This window comes from Pan paniscus, chromosome 9, assembly GCF_029289425.2.
Source record: "Pan paniscus chromosome 9, NHGRI_mPanPan1-v2.0_pri, whole genome shotgun sequence".
Classification (NCBI taxonomy): domain Eukaryota; kingdom Metazoa; phylum Chordata; class Mammalia; order Primates; family Hominidae; genus Pan; species Pan paniscus.
The window spans coordinates 15,330,165-15,348,886 of record NC_073258.2 but is presented as its reverse complement, the minus strand read 5'-3'; the positions used below and the strand labels follow the sequence as shown (position 1 = coordinate 15,348,886).

At 44.6% G+C, this 18,722-nt stretch overlaps 1 protein-coding gene across 4 annotated transcripts in view; it reads right to left on the bottom strand.

The window, feature by feature from the left end:
* Positions 1 to 18,722, bottom strand: part of TEAD1 (TEA domain transcription factor 1) — a 269,886-nt gene that overhangs the window by 40,896 nt on the left and 210,268 nt on the right. For all 4 annotated transcript variants that reach the window (XM_055094135.2, XM_034932165.3, XM_034932160.3 and 1 more), the window contains one exon: positions 1,470 to 1,643. In XM_055094135.2, the coding sequence (XP_054950110.1) occupies positions 1,470 to 1,643 (174 nt within the window). The remainder of the gene's footprint in view (positions 1 to 1,469; positions 1,644 to 18,722) is intronic.

Genomic DNA, 18,722 nt, shown 5'->3' with positions numbered 1-18,722 from the left:
CCAAAGTGCTGGAATTACAGGCGTGAGCCACTGTGCCTGGACTACTAACCAAATTTCAATATGGAAGCACAAAAAATGAAATCTAGTTATCATGGAAGGCTAAAAGAAACGAAACAAACTAATATGCAAATTTCCTTCCAAGGAATCTAAAACATAAATTTTTCTTTAATTCATCCATTTGATCTCACATCTGTTGGGCTTTTTTGTGTAAGGTTCTTGCTTGGTATAGAGATACGTAGAGGCTTAGGTTGACAGATCCTGTGGTCAGGGTCCACAAGGGATTATGCAACGAGGAAACAGAGCAGAGGCATTAAAGTCACACAGATCTGATGTCAAGCTCCAGGTACCCAACCTACAAGCCTGTCTCTGGTGATCTATGAGTCTTTTTTCCTAGGTGGAGCTGAGGCAAATTCCACCTAAAACGTGGAGGATGAAATGAAATGCACGTAAAGCGTTCAGCACAGCTCCTAGCACAAAGCAAGCATTCAATAAAAAAGGAAACCACTATATGAATAAGGCCCCCTGAGGCAGAGCCCAGAGGAAGGGGGACACCTCCAAACAATCATGACACAGCATGGGAAGTGATTACCAAATGCAATGGGATTAAAAGAGAAATCAATGGTCTGCTCAAATGGGGAAGGTTCTATTATAGTGGAGCTATTGTCTCATGGAGGAGAGGGAGCTGGCCCAGTGGTACAGGGAGAAAGGAGCAGAAAGTCCATCTAGACAAACAGAAGGCAGAGCATAGACTGGACAGGTGGGGCAACAGGGGTTTGGCAGGACACAAGAGGAAGCTACCCTGGAACCAGGTCGCTTAGGGTCTTTAATGCCATGCTAAGGGGCACAAACATTTAAAACAGTTTAAAAAAAAATGTGTGTAAAGGCTGAGGAATCATAAACTCGCAGCGCTAGCAGGTTATCTGGTGCCCCTAATCCCTTAGCACACACACATTATACTTATGCCCATTCTGACCCATTAGCATTCCCCTGGCCCAAGGCTGACTAGTGCCGAAGGGTGGCAAAGCTCCTCTCAGAGGCTCTGGAACATCAGCAAAGCTGCAGCAGCCAGGGGACTCTGCCCGTCATTTTAAAGCACAAATGAAGTATACACTGGGCAAAGCAATTCCGTTTCCTCTCTGATGCTTACAAAATCTTGAAGCATGTAACTTTATCTTCATCCCAGCTCCGGGTCCTGTACTCCAATGGAATTTAAGTGAAGTCCAGAGAGGCTGCTTGTCCCTCGTGCCCTTTGGCAGGGACAGAGAATGTCACCCAGGTGCACCATGTGGATGCATAAGGCCGGCATGAGGACAGTCCACAGGTGTGAGTCCGTGCTCCCTTGGCAATTGTGCAGAAGCACATGAAGGTGCACTCAGTGTAAATCCAAAGCCAGCTGTGCTGCACTGTGCTCATGTAAGAGATGTGACCATTCAGACAAACCACGGAAATCACAGCAATGTCTTACTCACCCAGAATTTTACGAGGAAGAAGGCATTTTGAGGGCCCTTTCCAAACAGTTCCTTTAAGCCACCTTTCTTTTCAGGAAATTTGTCATAAATCTGACGAATGTCCACTGATTCAAGCAATGGGTCACTGTAAGAATGGTTGGCATGCCCAATGTGCACGAAGAGGTGTTTGTTGTACTGTAAGAAACCAACAGAAACATTCCCATTACAAACTCTTTGATCAACCTGGGACTCATCCATCTTGAACTGGATAAAGAGCAGTAGTACCAAAATTCTGGAATTAGGCCTTCCAGTCTAGGATCAATGCTTTTGAAATGATGAGTATGTTTAGAAAAGCGATTATAGCTTAGGGTTGAGACAATCATTGCTTTTTACTGACAAGGGCATATATTTTCCGAAATATCTAAAAAAGGCTTTTTTGCGGACACATTAATAACAACAGCTTAAGTTACCCAGCTACCAAACCAAGAAACAATTGTATTACCCAATTTCACCTGACCCAACTGAAAATGAAAGTGATACTCTTTGGAGCCCAATAAGAAATCTGTGTGCAGTTAGCTCATGTCATAACCCAGAATGCACTTCTTGTCCCAACTCTCCTGGGACGGCGTAGATACAGTGGTCTGAGCAATGGTACCCACTTCCTTCTTCCAGCAGGAATAAGAGTGCTGAGCCTCTTTGTCACCAGTCCCCTTAGTAACCAATCCAAAACTTTTACATAAGGGCTGCTCAATATGTCACTGTCAGTGCAAAGTTAGGATTGGGGTACAGATCACAGAGAAGATCTACAAGGCCATACATGGCTGATGAAAAAGAACACAGGTCACTCATTCATGAAAAAACAAACAAAAAACTCTAAACCACGTTAAGTCATTTCACTCACAAAGTGAACCCTTTTCTTCCCCTTGCTTTGGGATAAGACATGGTAACTGCACCACAAAGGACTGTGTCCAAACCAATGGTTCTCAACCCAGGCTACATCAGAATACCCAAGGATCATTTAAACATCACAAAGGCCTGGGCATAATCTGGATTAAACTGGAATCCCTGAGAATGAGGCCAAACATCGTAATTTTTAAAGCTTCTTCAGTGAATTCCAATATACAGCCAAATTTGAGACCACTGGTCTAGACGTTATACTCCAGACTCTTCGGGCATGCCTCTCCCACTGAATAGGCATTAATACCAACTTAATGTGACACAGACCAAGAAACCTGGGGATGCAGAGGCTCCACAGGCCTCAGAACCAAATAGCGTTCACTGAGAAACTCCATCTGCCTTCTTTATCTAGCAGTCCAAGTCTGCTCACGCTCCAAGTTAAAACTGGCAATTCTCCAACTACTGTCCTGAGTACTAATCTATTCCACAGGAAGTCCCAAGTAACAGAAGGCTTGGGCAAAGCTGAGTATTATACATGGGTTAAGAATGTACAGTCCATGGAACTTAATCATTGGGACCTGCTTTAAAAAAAAAAAAGATTGTGTGGGTCTAGACTCATCTTACTCAAGCACAAAACACTGCCCAAGGCAAACTAGCTATGATACTGGGCAAGTGCCTCTCAAGTCTCTAAAATGGGGACAGTGATGGCATTCACTTCACTGGATTGTTACAGGGTTTAAATGAGACACTCCACAGACTTCATCAGGGATCCTAGATCTAACAAGAATAAGCAGTCAATAAAATCTAGCTATTATTGTTTTAATAAGACCTCTCTTAGAGATTCACAGTAAATATTAGCGTATTAAAAGCAGTGCCACTGACTGGGCATGGTGGCTCATGCCTTTAATATCAGCACTTTGGAAGGCCAAGGAGGGAAAATCATTTGAGCCCAAGAGTTTGAGACCAGCCTGGACAACACAGTGAGACATCTCTACCAGAAAAAAAAAAAAAAGTCACCAGGTGTGGTGGTGCATGCCTGTAGTTCCAGCTACTTGGGAGGCTAAAGCAGGAGGATCACTTGAGCCTGAAGATCGAAGGTGTAATGGAGCTATGATCATGCTGTTGCACTCCAGCCTGGGCAACACAGTAAGACCTTGTCTCTTAAAAAGGCACTTCCATAAAGAAACATTTTTAAATGTATAATCTAGAGTTTCTCAAACTCAGTTGGTCACAAAACCCTATGAAATATATCCTGAAGGAATACTGGTTTAAATCTATAACCTGCTACCCACATTTGGATCTCCGGCCACCATGCCAGAAGACAGGAGGCTGGACACTCCATCTGATGCCAGTGTTGCATATAGGGGCAGTGCAATTGAGGCCAGTATCTTTTGGAGAGGGCCAGGTCGCTCTCCTGTTCAACATCAGAGTGGTATCTTTTCCAAAGCTTCAAAAATCCTAAAAGGTATCAGGTGAGGTGAAAGAGAGAACCCTATCAAGCTCTGACATGGATGCAGCTGCATGGACTAGCCACCTGGCAGGTAAGACAGAAGGTGGGAGATACTATAAAACAACAGGGTCTGCCTCAGAAGGAAGAAATTATTTTTAAAAAGGTTAAAAGTAAAAGCCATTGTGTTAGGGAAGTGAGATTATGGGGGTGGGAAGAGGTGAGATTATAAGGGTAGGAGGGAACATCTTTGAGCTTTTTATAGATTTTTTCAAATGTTGCCACATCACTTTTTCCAATTATAAACAACAGCCCATGGAAATGTATGAGACACAGTCACAGCTGCTAAGAAGCTTCTAGTCTTTCTAGTCTCAGTGGGCAAAAGTAAAAAAGAATAACACGGGCAAAGGTGTGGGCACAGACGTTGGTATAAAGGCAATCAGAAACACAAAATGGAATGGGGAGTACAGGGCAAAAGGCATTGTTTCTTTATTACCTAGACAACTGGCTATGTATCCATCCATTCAACCCTGATTAACAACCTCTGCTTACAGCTAGCTCTCAGACCGCCCCAGTTCCAGAAGGCACCGTTTCTGTCCATTCTAGCGCCTTCTGCAAGGAGTGAGTTTATGGGAGGCATGAGATACAAGCCTTAGGGACCCACTGAGCTGAATCCCAGTCTCCCTTTAGGCTCCTCACTCCTAGCTGTTCTGCCTCGCTAGCTGCCCCGGGCCAGGTCAGAGCTGGGGTGAAGTTGAGAAGCTGGGAAACTTGAAGTCTTTGTGCTTAACATCAAAATGTCCCTGCACTGCACTGCTGGAAATGGGAACCACGGCCCTGACATCTACAAGTCAAGAAGGTGAATGGGGCTAAAATCTACCACATACCAATGGGGACCATGAAGGTACAGCTGAAAAGCAAGGTGCTGCGTGTAAAGCACGAAAGCCTTGGAGCCAGACACAAACCTGAAACCTCAAGACTTCTCATATGTGCAATGGGGATATAATACCTGTAATATTTGCAACATATGTGAATATTAAAGGAGCTAATGCTCAGAAGGTGCTTGGCATAGGACCTGCCATATAAGAAATGTTTGATAAGGGCCAGGATTGGTGGCTCACACCTGTAATCCCAGCACTTGGGAGGCTGAGGAGGGTGGATCACTTGAGGTCAGGAGTTCGAGACCAGCCTGGCCAACACGGAGAAACCCCATCTCTACTAAAAATACAAAAATTAGCCGGGTGTGGTGGCACGCACCTGTAATCCCAGCTACTCGGGAGGCTGAGGCAGGAGAATTGCTTGAACCCAGGAGACGGAGGCTGCAGTGAGCCAAGATCACACCACTGCACTCCAGCCTGAGCATCAGAGAGAGACTCCGTCTCAAAAAAAAAAAGTGTTCATGTTCAATAAATTATAGCTAAGATGACCATTGTTATAGTTTATTATCATGTGAGATTCACTAGATCCTGAGGTAGAAGCAAAATAACTTTCCTGCTTTTGCTATCCCTCCTGCCTAGTAAAGAAAAAAGAAACAGAAGCCAAGAGCTGGGAGCAAGCAGTGAAGCCAAGTGACTGTTCAAATCCCTGATAATGGCCCACTCATAACCAGCTGCTCAGAGTGTGGGCCTCTCACCTGTGCCTGAAGGAAGGAAGAGACCTTGTGTCCACTGGGCGCTGTGAGCAATGTGTTGTTTATAGATGTGATCTCAGGTAATCTTTGCCTCATGACGCTGCTGGAGGTGGATTTAATTTAAATCATTTTACAGATAAGGAAATAGAAGCTTAGAGATGAACTGACTTGCCTGAGGTCACACATCCAGGAATAGTCCTGGAGTTAATAAAACTTGGATCTGTCAACACCACAGCCCTTGCGTTTGCTGCAAACATTAATCACACTGTCCCCCAAAAGAAAATGTCTAAGCCTTTCTAACACTGTTAAACCAACGTTTTTTGAAAGTTGATTTGGGAAAGGAACAACAGCAAAAAAACTAAACAGCGTTTTAAAACTTCTATGAAGTTAAATTAGAATTAGTGACAAACATGATTCACAAATGCATCAGACAGAGTCCACAAAGGTTTCTATTTTGAGGAATTTACCTCTGTGTTCAAGGCTGAAATGAATAGAGAAGGGGCAGGCTGTCTTTGCCAAAGGAAACTGGGCACTGTCTCTACAAGGCTGGTGACTTGAAACCAAACTCTGACCATTGGCATCTGAGTGGCTTCACTGCTGCCAAGAGGTGGTGACTCTGTTTCTAAGAATACAAAGTACTACAGAAGGTGCCCTGGAGACCACAGCACTGAAACAAACAGACCACCCTCTCCCCTTCACTCAACCTGGGTAGGTCAGGAATCCCTCTGTCCCCAAATCCAGAAGGCTGAAAGGAAGAAATCTATATGTTGGGTTCAAGTTTTAATGAAATTAATTCTAAAAACCCTTTGGTGAAGGCTCTATTTCCAGTCTTGCCAGTTCTCCCTATAAGGGAAGTGGGCCAAGGTGGATTATTTATTTGCTTCTCTCCTTCCCAAATAAATCTCGTTTCTTCTCCAGCAGTGGTGGTTTCCCCAAAAGTGAAGGTGGCACATAAAACAAAAAAAGGGCAATTCTATTCTATGGGGCACAAAACAAATACTCATAAAAGAAAACTGGCATTTGGGAAAGAAAACTGGCATTTGGGATCAAGATATGAGCAGAAAAAGGGCGAATGTCAATGACTCACATATGCAAGGCCCAAGACTCAATTTCCTCAATATCCAAAACGGAGGCTAATTTTGACTTCTCCAAAAGAGTCCCCTAGGCACTCAGTAGAGGCACAACTGATTATCAACATCTCAAGGTCAACGATGGAAAAGGTACTCACTCTGCCTGTTTCTTTTACAGATTTTAATAGAATGAACCAGCACACCTATCATCCATCATACATGCCAGGCACTGTGCTAGACACCAGGAATCCATGAGCTAACAACAAAGTGCTCATCTTCATAGAACCTACAGAGTGACTGTACAGAGCAAGCTTATTACCTCGATACTTAGAATTGTATCTTTCCCAAATAAATATATGTTCTCATAAATTCCTACAGAGAAGATGGGGATAATAAAGACAGTCAACACCACTTCTACACATCACATGAACTAAATTAGCATTTACCTGCTCTTTTTATAAGAATGACCTTATTCTCCAGCATTAAACATATTGTTCATTAGCAAGGAGAAAATATGTGGAAATCACCTAGAAAACATGAATAAAGTTTCACAAGTCCAAGGCAAAAACCATAATGAACATCAAATTATCCATTACACATGAAAGTAGAATACTCTTTCAGATATTCAAGGTATCAGAAAACTGACCTTCCTTGCAACTTGTTCCCAGGGAGCTAGGAGGATATGTTCCTACAAAATGATGGAATACGTTTTAAAAAGAGATGGGGCCTAACATAGAAGAAAGGTAAAGAAACCAGCCAGGTCAGCAACCAGTCCAGAGTGGATCCATGGAGCTGAGGACTCCTGGAAGGATGTCACCAAGAGAGCAGACCTGATTTATATCTCACCATCTGGAGAAGAGTATGAGTTCTCCTCGAAACTTTGAGGATGAATTGGTGTCGCTATGTAAAACTGAACAATTTTTTAAGAAGACAACCATACACCCCAGAAAAAAACGTTTTACAATTAAGGAAATGGTTCCAATATATAACATTAACCACGCTGTGTGCAAAATTTATAGGGGTTTGTAAAATTAACTGAACGCTAATTGTTTTTAATGTGATATAAGCACATAGGGGGACTGAAAGGAAGACAGAGGGGGGCATATACTAAATTTAGAGAACTAAATCGTAGTCTTCTATGTTAAGAAGTCAACAGATGATGCCTAAAATTAATAGAATGAGATATTCAATATAAGCATGTTATTTAGAAATGTGGAGGTAAATATATTAATACAAAGAAATGGCTGAAAAGGCTGCAAGCAATGGTCCCCAAAAAGTAGAATTGGAAGGTGAGGAGCCATGAAGGAGCAGAATACTGCTTTTCCTATGGGCCACGTGCTTCAATCTGGCTTACACAATTATTTTATTAAATAAACCACCAATCAAAAACTATCTTGAAAGATTATGGAGTTTTTCTGAGGAAGGGAAAGAACCATAAAAGGAAGCAAAAAACATTACTTCAGGATGTTTACTCAGTGTTAGCCACAAGTTCCTTGGGCTTTAAAGGAGCTCGGGTCAGACTGGAAAGCTTTCCTACAGCTCAAACGCTCAGGACAGCTGGACAGGAGCTGGGACGCTTGTCTGCAGGTAGGGTTCACCAAAATATGTTGCACCAGTAAAACCCTACCTAGATCAAGGATGCCATGCAGTACCTGATGCCATCTTAATATGTGGATTTCTATTTTGACTTGGAGAAATGTCCATTTTCTCTTTGTTTTGCTATAATCCCTCCAGTTATTCTTCATAGCAGTTGCAAATAATAATAAAGGTGAATGCAACCCTCGAAAGTCAACCATTCACTTGCAAAGAGCTTCTGAGATACCCGGGGGGAGTTAATAAAGGACTTTCGTCTTCCTTCAAAGCTGCTCTATGAGGTCACTTTGTTTCCTGGTCCCTGCTGCTCTTTGCTGCTTAGGGAGCCTGCAGTGAGGAGTGATGAACACCTGGACTGTGGTGTCAGATGGGATCTGGGTTTGAATCCGAGCAGTAGCACCACTTCCTAACTGAGTCATCCAGGGCAAGTGATTATAGCCCTCTCTCTCTGCTGCAGTTTCCACAGCCATAGTGGAAATATGTATACTTAGTAGAACTATAATGCAGGAATAATAATAGTACCTACTGTACTGGAGTGTCAAGAATATTAAATGAGATAATGCAAGGAATACACATAACACTGTACATAGCACGTAATTTGCTGCTGTTATTACTTTCCGGAAGAATCATGATGTTTCTTTACTTTGGACGAAAATAATGTGAAATCAATACTGTCCCTCTGATAACAAAAACCTGGACATACTAAAACTTAAAGCATAAATGAAGACAGGGAAAGTTTCATACTCATTAAGGCGATTCTGTTCTGATGTTACCATCGGTGCTAGGGTAGTGGCAGTGTGGGGAAGCCTTGTGGGGTCTGGCGTCCGCATTTCCCTCAGGCACACAGTACCCTCTCCAGATACCTGCTTCCTACCTTCCTCTAAGGCATGCAAAGTCTGTTCCCAAAAGTGGAGTGGGGACAGCCTAGGAGGTTGTCCATCACTGTAGATGAAACAAACCACAACAGTACAACTTCCAACAGTGGTCACTGGGGCTTTTTTCTCTTTTTTTTAAAAGGACTGCCAATACATTCTAGATGTATTGAATCTAGATGTATTGAACTGATGAAGGCAGTTCAATCTTTGTGGAAAAGGAAGAAAAAGCCCTACAAATCTGCTAGTCCTCAGCATCTGCGAGGTGCCCTCAGACACACCGGGTCCTGCACTGCACCGTCCAACCTGAAGATGGCAGTCTTTTCCTAAATTTGTTCCAAAAATTCTAAGTATTTGAAGAACGTAGTGAAACCTTGAAAAATGACTGCTGTCAAATAATACCAAGAAAAAAATTATAATCCACTTAGGAATTTAAAGAAATCAAGACAAATAACTCATGTCAAGGGATGCTAATGTACAAGCTGGAACAGAACAAGGACAAATCGCCTACATTTACTTCTTGTCACGGTCCTGCCTGGAATGTCTGTCCACCTACCCCCCAGGGCAGGCTGGGCAGCCTGCGGTGGCCCCTGGGGGGACAGGGAATGGCTGCGGAGCCAAGCCAAGACAGGTTCCCGCACATTCAGCCCAGGGGCTTGCCTGTGCTCACGGTTCCTGCCCAGGAGAAAGTGAATCTGAAGTGGGTTCTCTCCTCAGCTCACTGTTCAGGGCACCAGCCCTGTTCTGGCCACTTGGCCCTGATATGCCACTTCATCCCATGCCCCTTGTTCTTCCCAGAGAGAAACATCATTGGAAACAAGGAGCAAGTGAATGCCTCCTTCCGGGATCTCACACCGAGATGCATCCTTCCCACCTCCCACTCCCAGCACCATCTCCACAGAGGGGCTGCTGCTTCCTCAGACAGGAGTGTGTCTTCCCCACAGAAGTGCAGCTGAAAGGCCCACCGACTGAGTGAGCAACCAGGAAGGTGCGTGGGTTGCGGACCTGCCAAAGAAAGCAGAGGGGGCCTGACTGGGGCCTCTGTGAAATGTCTATAGAACCCGGATTTCCAGACGCTTTCAGTGGCCTCCTTCCCAAAGGGTAATGAAGAAACAGGGGAAGTGGCCAGAGCATCTTAGAAACACAGTACAATGTCTGCTGCCACAAGAGAGTGTGCCCTGGGCCTGGAGGGGCTCGCAGGTGGCTCGGCAAGGGCTCAGGATTGTAAGGGGCATGGGGGTGCTCCACACTGAGCCATCATCTCCTTCCCCGGGAGACACTCCATCTCCTACGTCCTACTGGAAGACCAGGCTTGGAAAAACATGAGAAAAACCTGAGAGACATTCAAGGACTAAGCATAGCCAACCGTTAGATCAGCTGCAGCCTTCCTCCCCAAACCTGGAAGGCCAAATGTACTTTCCGACCACTTATTCCGAAGCATGAGATGGGAACATTAATGACACCTGGGTTAGAATATCTAGGCTCTGCTATTTTTGAGCTGAGTGGCTTGAGGCAAGTTGCTTAACCTTTCTGGGCCTTGGCTTCCTCATCTGAGCAGTGATGAACCCTAGCCTGTCTACAAGGTCAAATGAAACAGTCAATGTGAAAATTCCGCCCAGGCCACACAGAGTTGCACAGATGCTGGTGACCTGGCTTACTGGCATGAGATCACTTCCAAGCCCTGAATTACAGGAGAGAAGGAGCCTCTTTTCTGAAGGACCAGGAACCAGATTTGTTCAAACAGCCATTCTCCACCCCAAGATGGAGCAACTGCCTCAGCAGCCACTATAAAACTAGGAAGCTTCTCCAGAGACACCGGTGCCCTTCTCTGTCCTGCCCAGGATAAAGGCAAGAACCCTCCTGGCAATCAGGAATTAAAACCTTACTACTGCTGCCTCTTTTTTATTTTTGTTTATTTATTTTTTTGAGACAGAGTCTCCTCTGTTGCCCAGGCTGGAGTGTAATGGCGCGATCTCAGCTCACTGCAACCTCTGCTTCCCAGGTTCAAGCAAATCTCCTGCCTCAGCCTCCCGAGTAGCTGGGATTACAGGCACCCACCATCATGCCCAGCTAATTTTTGTATTTTTGTAGAAGCGGGGGATTCACCATGTTGGCCAGGCTGGTCTTGAATGCCTGACCTCAGGTGACCCACACGCCTTGCTGGGCCTCCCAAAGTGCTGGGTTTACAGGCATGAACCACTGCGCCCGGCCGAAACCTTGCTTTTTATCTTGTGTCTCCAACCTAATCCCCCATGCACAGCCATCCCCCTCTTCTTTCTTCCACAGGCCTCATTAATGTCATATTTCCTTAGAGCTGTCCTGGTCTCATTTCCCAAACCAAGACAGGATCTGTGTTCTGACAACGGAATTTTAGTTGATCTGTAAATTTAGGCCATTGAAAGAAGTATAAAAAGGTGAAATTAAATCATCCTTGGGCCCACGTTTGACCAACTGCCTTTATGAGAAAGAATCATGTTATCTGCAGGATATATTTACAGACCTTCCATGCGGGCTCAACCACAGGCCTGCCAGTCCCCCAGAGGGGAGACCTTGGGCTCCCTCTGACTATGAAGACTGCTAACTCCCACATCCACGTCCAGGAGGCCCAGCCCCTTGGAATAAAGATAAGGGCCAGAACACCAGGCAGCAAAACTCCCTTCCTTCTGGCTGAGGGGCTGCCATCACCAAGCCCAGGTGACCCTTCAGGAACTCTCTCCTGTTCTGGAGCCCCAATCAAATGTCCATCTGTGAATGGAGAACAATCCCTGCCCTTCCCATTTTCCCAGATAATGGGGTAAGTGTCATTTTCTCATACACTGTGAAATTCAGACAAAGTTCAAATAGTCAACCCTGCCGTCTATTAGCCAGGTCCCAGATGAAGTTACTTAAACTCTCTGAGCTTTCCTGTCTCTAATATGTATTTCAACAAGCTTATTTTGAGAATGAAAGGCAAAAGCATTATCATCAAGTCAGTTCTTAGCAATCCTGCTTCCTCCTCTGTTCCAGGACTCTTCAAATCTTATCAGCATCCTTGTTCTCCAACACCCAGTCATTACCATTTATCCTCCTCTTCTCACAGCTCATTAATCCACAAGGCTTTTAAATTTTATCTCCATAACATCTCTCCCCTCTGCCATTTCCTCAGCCACGGCCCCTGCCCTGGTTTGGTCCTCATCAGCCACCAGCTGGCCAACAGTATAGTTTCCTCCAGCCCCTGCTCTCACCTGATGCAGCCATCGTTTTCCTGAAGCACAAATTAGATCACATCCTCTCTTTAAAAAGCAGGGTGGGGTGGGAGAATACATATTCATATTAGATTGTATATGCACTAAAATCACTACAAAGCCTCAGAATAGTAACAGTGGCTACCTACTTAAGGGTAGGATAGGAATGAGAAGGAAGGGACATCTCCCTTCCATTCTCTTATGCTTGGAGATTTTTTGACCACATTAATTTACTACCTTTATGAAAAGTTTCATTGATTTTAAAAATTAATTGAGGCCGTGCATGGTGGTTCACATCTGTAATCCCAGCACTTTGGGAGGCTGAGGCAGGCAAATCATTTGAGGTCAGGAGTTTGAGACCAGCCTGGCCAACATGACAAAACCTTGTCTCTACTAAAAATACAAAAATTAGCCAGGCATGATGGTACATGCCTGTAATCCCAGCTATGTGGGAGGCTGAGGCAGGGGAATTGCTTGAACCCAGGAGGTGGAGGTTGCAGTGAGCCAAGGTTGTGCCACTGTACTCCAGCCTGGGCGACAAAGCAAAACTCCATCTCAAAAGTAATTGAAAAATATTCTGACTCCTGTTAGAATTTCAGTAGAGTCCAAAGCACTTAGTGAGCACATTCTCGCAAGCTTGATCCCTGTCCAGAGCTCTGGCTCAATTTCCTTTCACATTACTGTAAGACATTCAGGTTCAGAAGCATTTGTGGAGTGCTCAGTATGTTCAGGGATATTACTAAATGTAATCATCACAGTGAGCATGGCAGCGATCCTGTTATGTCCACTTAAGACAGACTGGAAACTGAGGCTGAGCTGAGGTAATCTGCCCCAAATCTCAAACAGCTGCTAAGAATTCTAATATCAGTCACCTCTTTGCTGCCACTAGAGCATGATGAAAGACAGGCTCTAAAGCAGCGGTCCCCTTTTTGGCACCAGAGACTGATTTTGTGGAAGACAATTTTCCATGGGTTGGAATAGGAACTCAGAGGAAACCCAGAGTAACCATCTACCCAATGTGGAAGGCCCTCAGAGGTCTGGCCTTGCTTGGGGAGCTCCTACTTTGCGGGCAGCTGTTTTTAACTTTTGAACTTTGTCTTTATTTCTTCAAAAGTACAGTGACATGGTTAAGAATACAGAGTGGTGGTAAACTTTGGCACAGTCACCGTTCTTGGAGGTAGAGCTTGATAACTCTATTTAATGTTTCTGAGCCACGGTTCCTTTATGTACAGACTGGACATGATGCTCAGCATACTAATACAGAGCTCATAAGTGCTGGTGATGACCATTATTGACATAATATATAAATAAGTTGCTTGGCTGGGCACGGTGGCTCACACCTGTAATCCCAGCACTTTGGGAGGCCGAGGTGGGTGGATCGCTTGAGCCCAGGAGTTCAAGACCAGCTTGGGCAACATAGTAAAACCCCATCTCTACTAAAAATACAGAAATCAGCTGGGTGTGGTGGTGCATGCCTGTAGTCCCAGCAACTTGGGAGGCTGAGATGGGACAATCCCTTGAGCCTGGGAGGTCGAGGCTGCAGTCAGCTGTGATTGTGCCACTACATTCCAGCCTGGGCAATGCAGTGAGACCCTGCCTCAATTAAAAAAATAAAAATAAAAATAAATGAGTTTCATATGTTGAGCAAACGTGTGCCTTCCCTGATCGGGTTTGTTCCTCTGCTGTATCATGGAACTTCTCTTCTGCAAGGCAGTGAGTGCTTCCTCAAAATCTAAAGAGAACAATCTCTTTGCCTCTTTCTCCACCCCCAACTCTTCCCTCCTCTGGTTGTGTAACTCCCGCCTGAGTAAATCCTTTCTGTGCTTTCTTCCTGGCTCCTGCTCACTATGGCATCCAGACCACAACAGGCATGAGACACACAGCCTGGTGACCGGGCAGTCTGAGCAGGCAGGGGTTTGCCAGCTGCTGCCCTGTGGGGGGCTGGAGGAACCCGCCGTGCCCCAGAATTGAGGTGGAGGCATCACTCCAGGCTTTATCAGGAAAACCACTCCCTGTGTACTTTCAGGATTCAGCTGACAGCTCAGCCAGGCCGGGTTTTCATCTGCCTAACTTGGCCTCCAGAAACTGGACCCTGATTTCAGGGAGGCCCCTTTTAAATAGCCCACCCTGGGTGGAGGATATCACACTTAACACTTGAGATCCTTTGATATGCAACACTGAAATCATGTAGAAAGTATATTTCCAACTAAAATAGTCTTTGTTTTTTACACTCTTCCTTCCTTTTTTCACCCTCTGCTGTTTTTCTCTTAGCTTCCAGTAGAGCCAAAGGTAACAGAGGGACTGACTCGCTGGTTCTCCTCCAACATAAACCACCACCAACTTGGGGAAGCTGCCGTCTGGTTTACACATGACACGGAGCCAGCAGGGGGCGATCATCCCCCTAATTATTCTCCCATTAGCTCCTTATGGCCCTGGGCTACAAAAACAGACTACTCATCAGCTACAAATGGACCGTATAGCCTTTTGGTCACTATCTCAGGATGTGGAGTCAACAGACCTGGATCTGAATCCTACTTCCCATGTCAGTTGGCTGTCTAACACTGGGCAAGCTACTTCATAAGGATTACATAACATAATGCATAGTGTTGGCATACAGAAAATATTTAGTAAATGTTGGCCATCACTATTGCTAGGAGTGGTGGGGGTTGTGAGGAAGTCTTCAATGTTGGCAAGGGTGACATATGTGGTGAGCCAACGAGTAAATTTCAGAAAATGCTGGTTCTAAGGCCACTTCAGACTAAGGAGGAGATAAACTAAGGTTCTTCTCTTGGCTTTGTTGGTACCAAAGTATGCAACCATGTCTTTTTTTCAGATGGAGTTTCACTCTTGTCACCCAGGCTGGAGTGCAGTGGCGTGATCTCAGCTCACCGCAACCTCCGCCTTTTGGGTTCAAGCGATTCTCCTGCCTCAGTCTCCCGAGTAGCTGGGATTATAGGTACCCTCCACCAAGCCCAGCTAATTTTTGTATTTTTAGTAGAGATAGGGTTTCACCATGTTGGCCAGGCTGGTCTTAAACTTCTGGCCTCAAGTGACCCACCCGCCTTGGCCTCCCAAAGTGCTGGGATTACAGGCGTGAGCCATCACACCCAGCCAGCAATCATGTCTTATCTTGTCTTAAGAGATGCTACAGGCAGGCTGGGGTGCAAAGCTGGCTACTGTAAGGCAGCATCTCTCCAAGCCTCTTCTGTAGAAGGGAATAGAATAACCTACCTCACAGAGCTCAATAAAGATGAAAGAAGTCACTAATGACAAATAGCATGGAACCTGGCTACATAATTTCTTTTTTTGCCAGCACTACCTATAAGTTCTCTTCTCCACTAAAAATATTTTATAACCCCTTGGGTCTAATGAGCCTAAGCCGTTACAAAGAAGTAGGGGGAAACATATGTACATGTCTGTCTGTAACAAACATCTAGAGAATCCAAATGCAAAGTTTAACTTACTTAGGGCCCTTTAATTATTGGTCACTTTGTTCGCTTATCAAATTAATGTGGTTAATGCTGGATGTTATATTTTAGGTACTGTATGCCCAAATTTGTTAAAATGTATCAGCTGAGTTTATTTTAGATGGCCTTAATGTTTCTGTTGTTGGAACAAAAATATAGCAAAATTAAAGTCTGAGAAGTCACAAAAACTCTAAGAGCCAAAGAAACTATCTACATGATACAAATTTTTCAGTGTAACCTTAGCCCTGAAGTACCATTATACCTTGATTGTAATAGCACGTTGTGTTTGTCCAATAAAGCACACAGTATATAACTTGAGAAGCTGGTACTTAAGATACTGTCAAATGCTTTAAATAATTTTATTACTTCTCCATCACTTCAACTGGTCAGCCACCACTTTTTCCCTCTAGCACAAGAACCAACCTTCGGGCCCTCACATGTCCACTAAAATCAGATATAGATCCTATTAACAATCTGCGGCCAGGCGCGGTGGTTCACGCCTGTAATCCCAGCACTTTGGGAGGCCGAGGCGGGCAGATCACGAGGTCAGGAGATCGAGACCATCTTGGCTAACACGGTGAAACCCTGTCTCACTAAAAATACAAAAAATTAGCCGGGCGTGGTGGTGGACACCTGTAGTCCCAGCTACTTGGGAGGCTGAGGCAGGAGAATGGCGTGAACCTGGGAGGCGGAGCTTGCAGTGAGCCAAGATCGTGCCACCGCACTCCAGCCTGAGTGACAGAGCGAGACTCTGTGTCTCAAAAAAACAAACAAACAAAAAAAACTTCCACATTTATTTGCATATATTAAATCATTTGTGTTCAACTGAAGAATGAGTGTTTGTAACATAGGAATATCAGAAGCGACACCAACAATTGTGACTGAGGTTAGGCAAAATAATTTCACAGCAGTGACAGAGCTCTGGTTGGTCATGTCTAATGCACATCACTTAGTATCATAATACAAGCCAGAAACATCAACATATCTATTAGGGGGTATTATTATTTTCTGAAATTATATACTTTAAATCCAAAAAGCAAGTAACTTTCAATTGTGAAGAAGGTTGGGGCATGGCAGTGCATAACTGTAGCCCCAGCTACTCAGGAGCCTGAGGCATGAGGATCACTTCAACCCAGGAGTTTGAGGCCAGCCTGGGCAACACAGTAAGACCCCATCTCAAAAAAAAAAAAATCAGTTGTGACAAAGGACCATTATTTCACATAAGCAGTTAGCATCCCCTGACATACTGGGTATTTATGTGCTTGGGTAGTTCTTGTGTTCTCCACCCAAGTGTGGGCTCCATGAGAAAAAGAACTTTGTTTTGTTCACTGCTGAATTTCTAACACCTGGAACAGTGGCTGGCGTGTAGTAGGTGCTCAAAAAATACTTGTTAAATAAATTCTAATTTCTCCCAATCCCCAATTCATATCCCCTAAAATATAACTATCTTTCTCAAAGGTCCCAAGGATGTTACACCAGGCCTTCCTTTCATTCCAGGGCCTTTTAAGTCATGTGTTGGAGTCTATGTAAGTCAAGCTTTTTTATTCAACAACAGCAGGCCAGATCCAGTTTACCCATTCAGATTATCATATGTATCCTGAACGTACCTGAAACACTTATCTCTGGCCTCTACTCTAGCAACTTAGTGGGCCTTGACTTTCCTAAGATAGTCACTGATTTAATATACTGCCACATACACTTCAGCTTCATCACCTCTGGAATATTCTGCTCCCTTATTCTCTCCCTGTCCAATCCTCCATCTTTCAGCTTAAGGGCTACTTCCTCAAGGAAGCTTGCCCTGTTTCCTGTTACTCACAGCGTTCAGTATTCTTCCTTCCTAGAAGTCACAGCACTTTGCAATGATCTCTCAGATAATCATCTGTTTCGTGTCTGTCTCCCCTGCTAGGCATTATACTCCCCAGGGGCGGAGGCTGTGGCCGTCTGGGTAGCGATGAGCCCCTCTCCTGTACAGCTTCTTGCACATGCAGGTGCACACGAATGTTTGCAGAATGGTCTGAATGATTCAAAATGTTTAGCCCAACAAATACTAACAACAAAAAGAGGCAATCGAGCCTTCTGGGCCCTAAGAGGTCCATAACTGGAGAGCACAGTTAACAATGAGGGAGCTACCACATTATTTTAATTTCTTTTAAAAAGAGAATTTTTATAAATGATTCCATAGTATTTTAACCAGGGAAGCAAAAATCATGTGGGGACTTTTGCCTCCCAGTGTCTTGGAGTTGTTTCCTAAAAAAACAGTCATATGCAAAGAGAAATTTGCTTACACAGGAGATATTCAGACTGAAAAGACAATTCAAGCCCGGGTGCGGTGCCTCACGCCTGCAATCCCAGCACTTCGGGAGGCCTAGGCGGGCAGATCACAAGGTCAGGAGATCAAGACCACCCTGGCTAACACGGTAAAACCCCGTCTCTACTAAAAATACAAAAAAAATTAGCCAGGCGTAGTGGCGGGCGCCTGTAGTCCCAGCTACTCGGGAGGCTGAGGCAGGAGAATGGCGTGAACCCGGGAGGCAGAGCTTGCAGTGAGTGGAGATCACACCACTGCACTCCAGCCTGGGCAACAGAGCGAGACTCTGTCTCAAAAAAAAAAAAAAAAAAAAGACAATTCAAGAGACCCTCAGAACTGGGAGGTGATCTTTTACGATAGTGAAAAGGATACAATGAAATACAAGATTTGGGGCTCCTGGTTCCTTCTGTTTAATCTTAAGTCATTTAGTATGTCTGGGCCTCAGTTTCTTTATCTGTAAAATGGGGAAAACAGAACCTATCATGGGGAAAACAGAACCTATCTGATGGGGCACTGTAAGAACAGAATGAAATACTCAACCACAAAGTACTCTGTAAACAACAAAGTGTCATGGAAACACCAGTTACAAGAGGCAGAAGCAGCATCTGGGCCAAAGCCCAGCCTTCAACCAAAGAACTATGTATGCTTCCCAGAAAGAACCAGCAGGACAGAGTCACGCAGGGCATCTTTCAGCTTGTCTTAATGCCTTCCACCTAGACGGATTTAACCTTCACCATCACTCTTCCTGTTAGCCACTCAGCTGCTT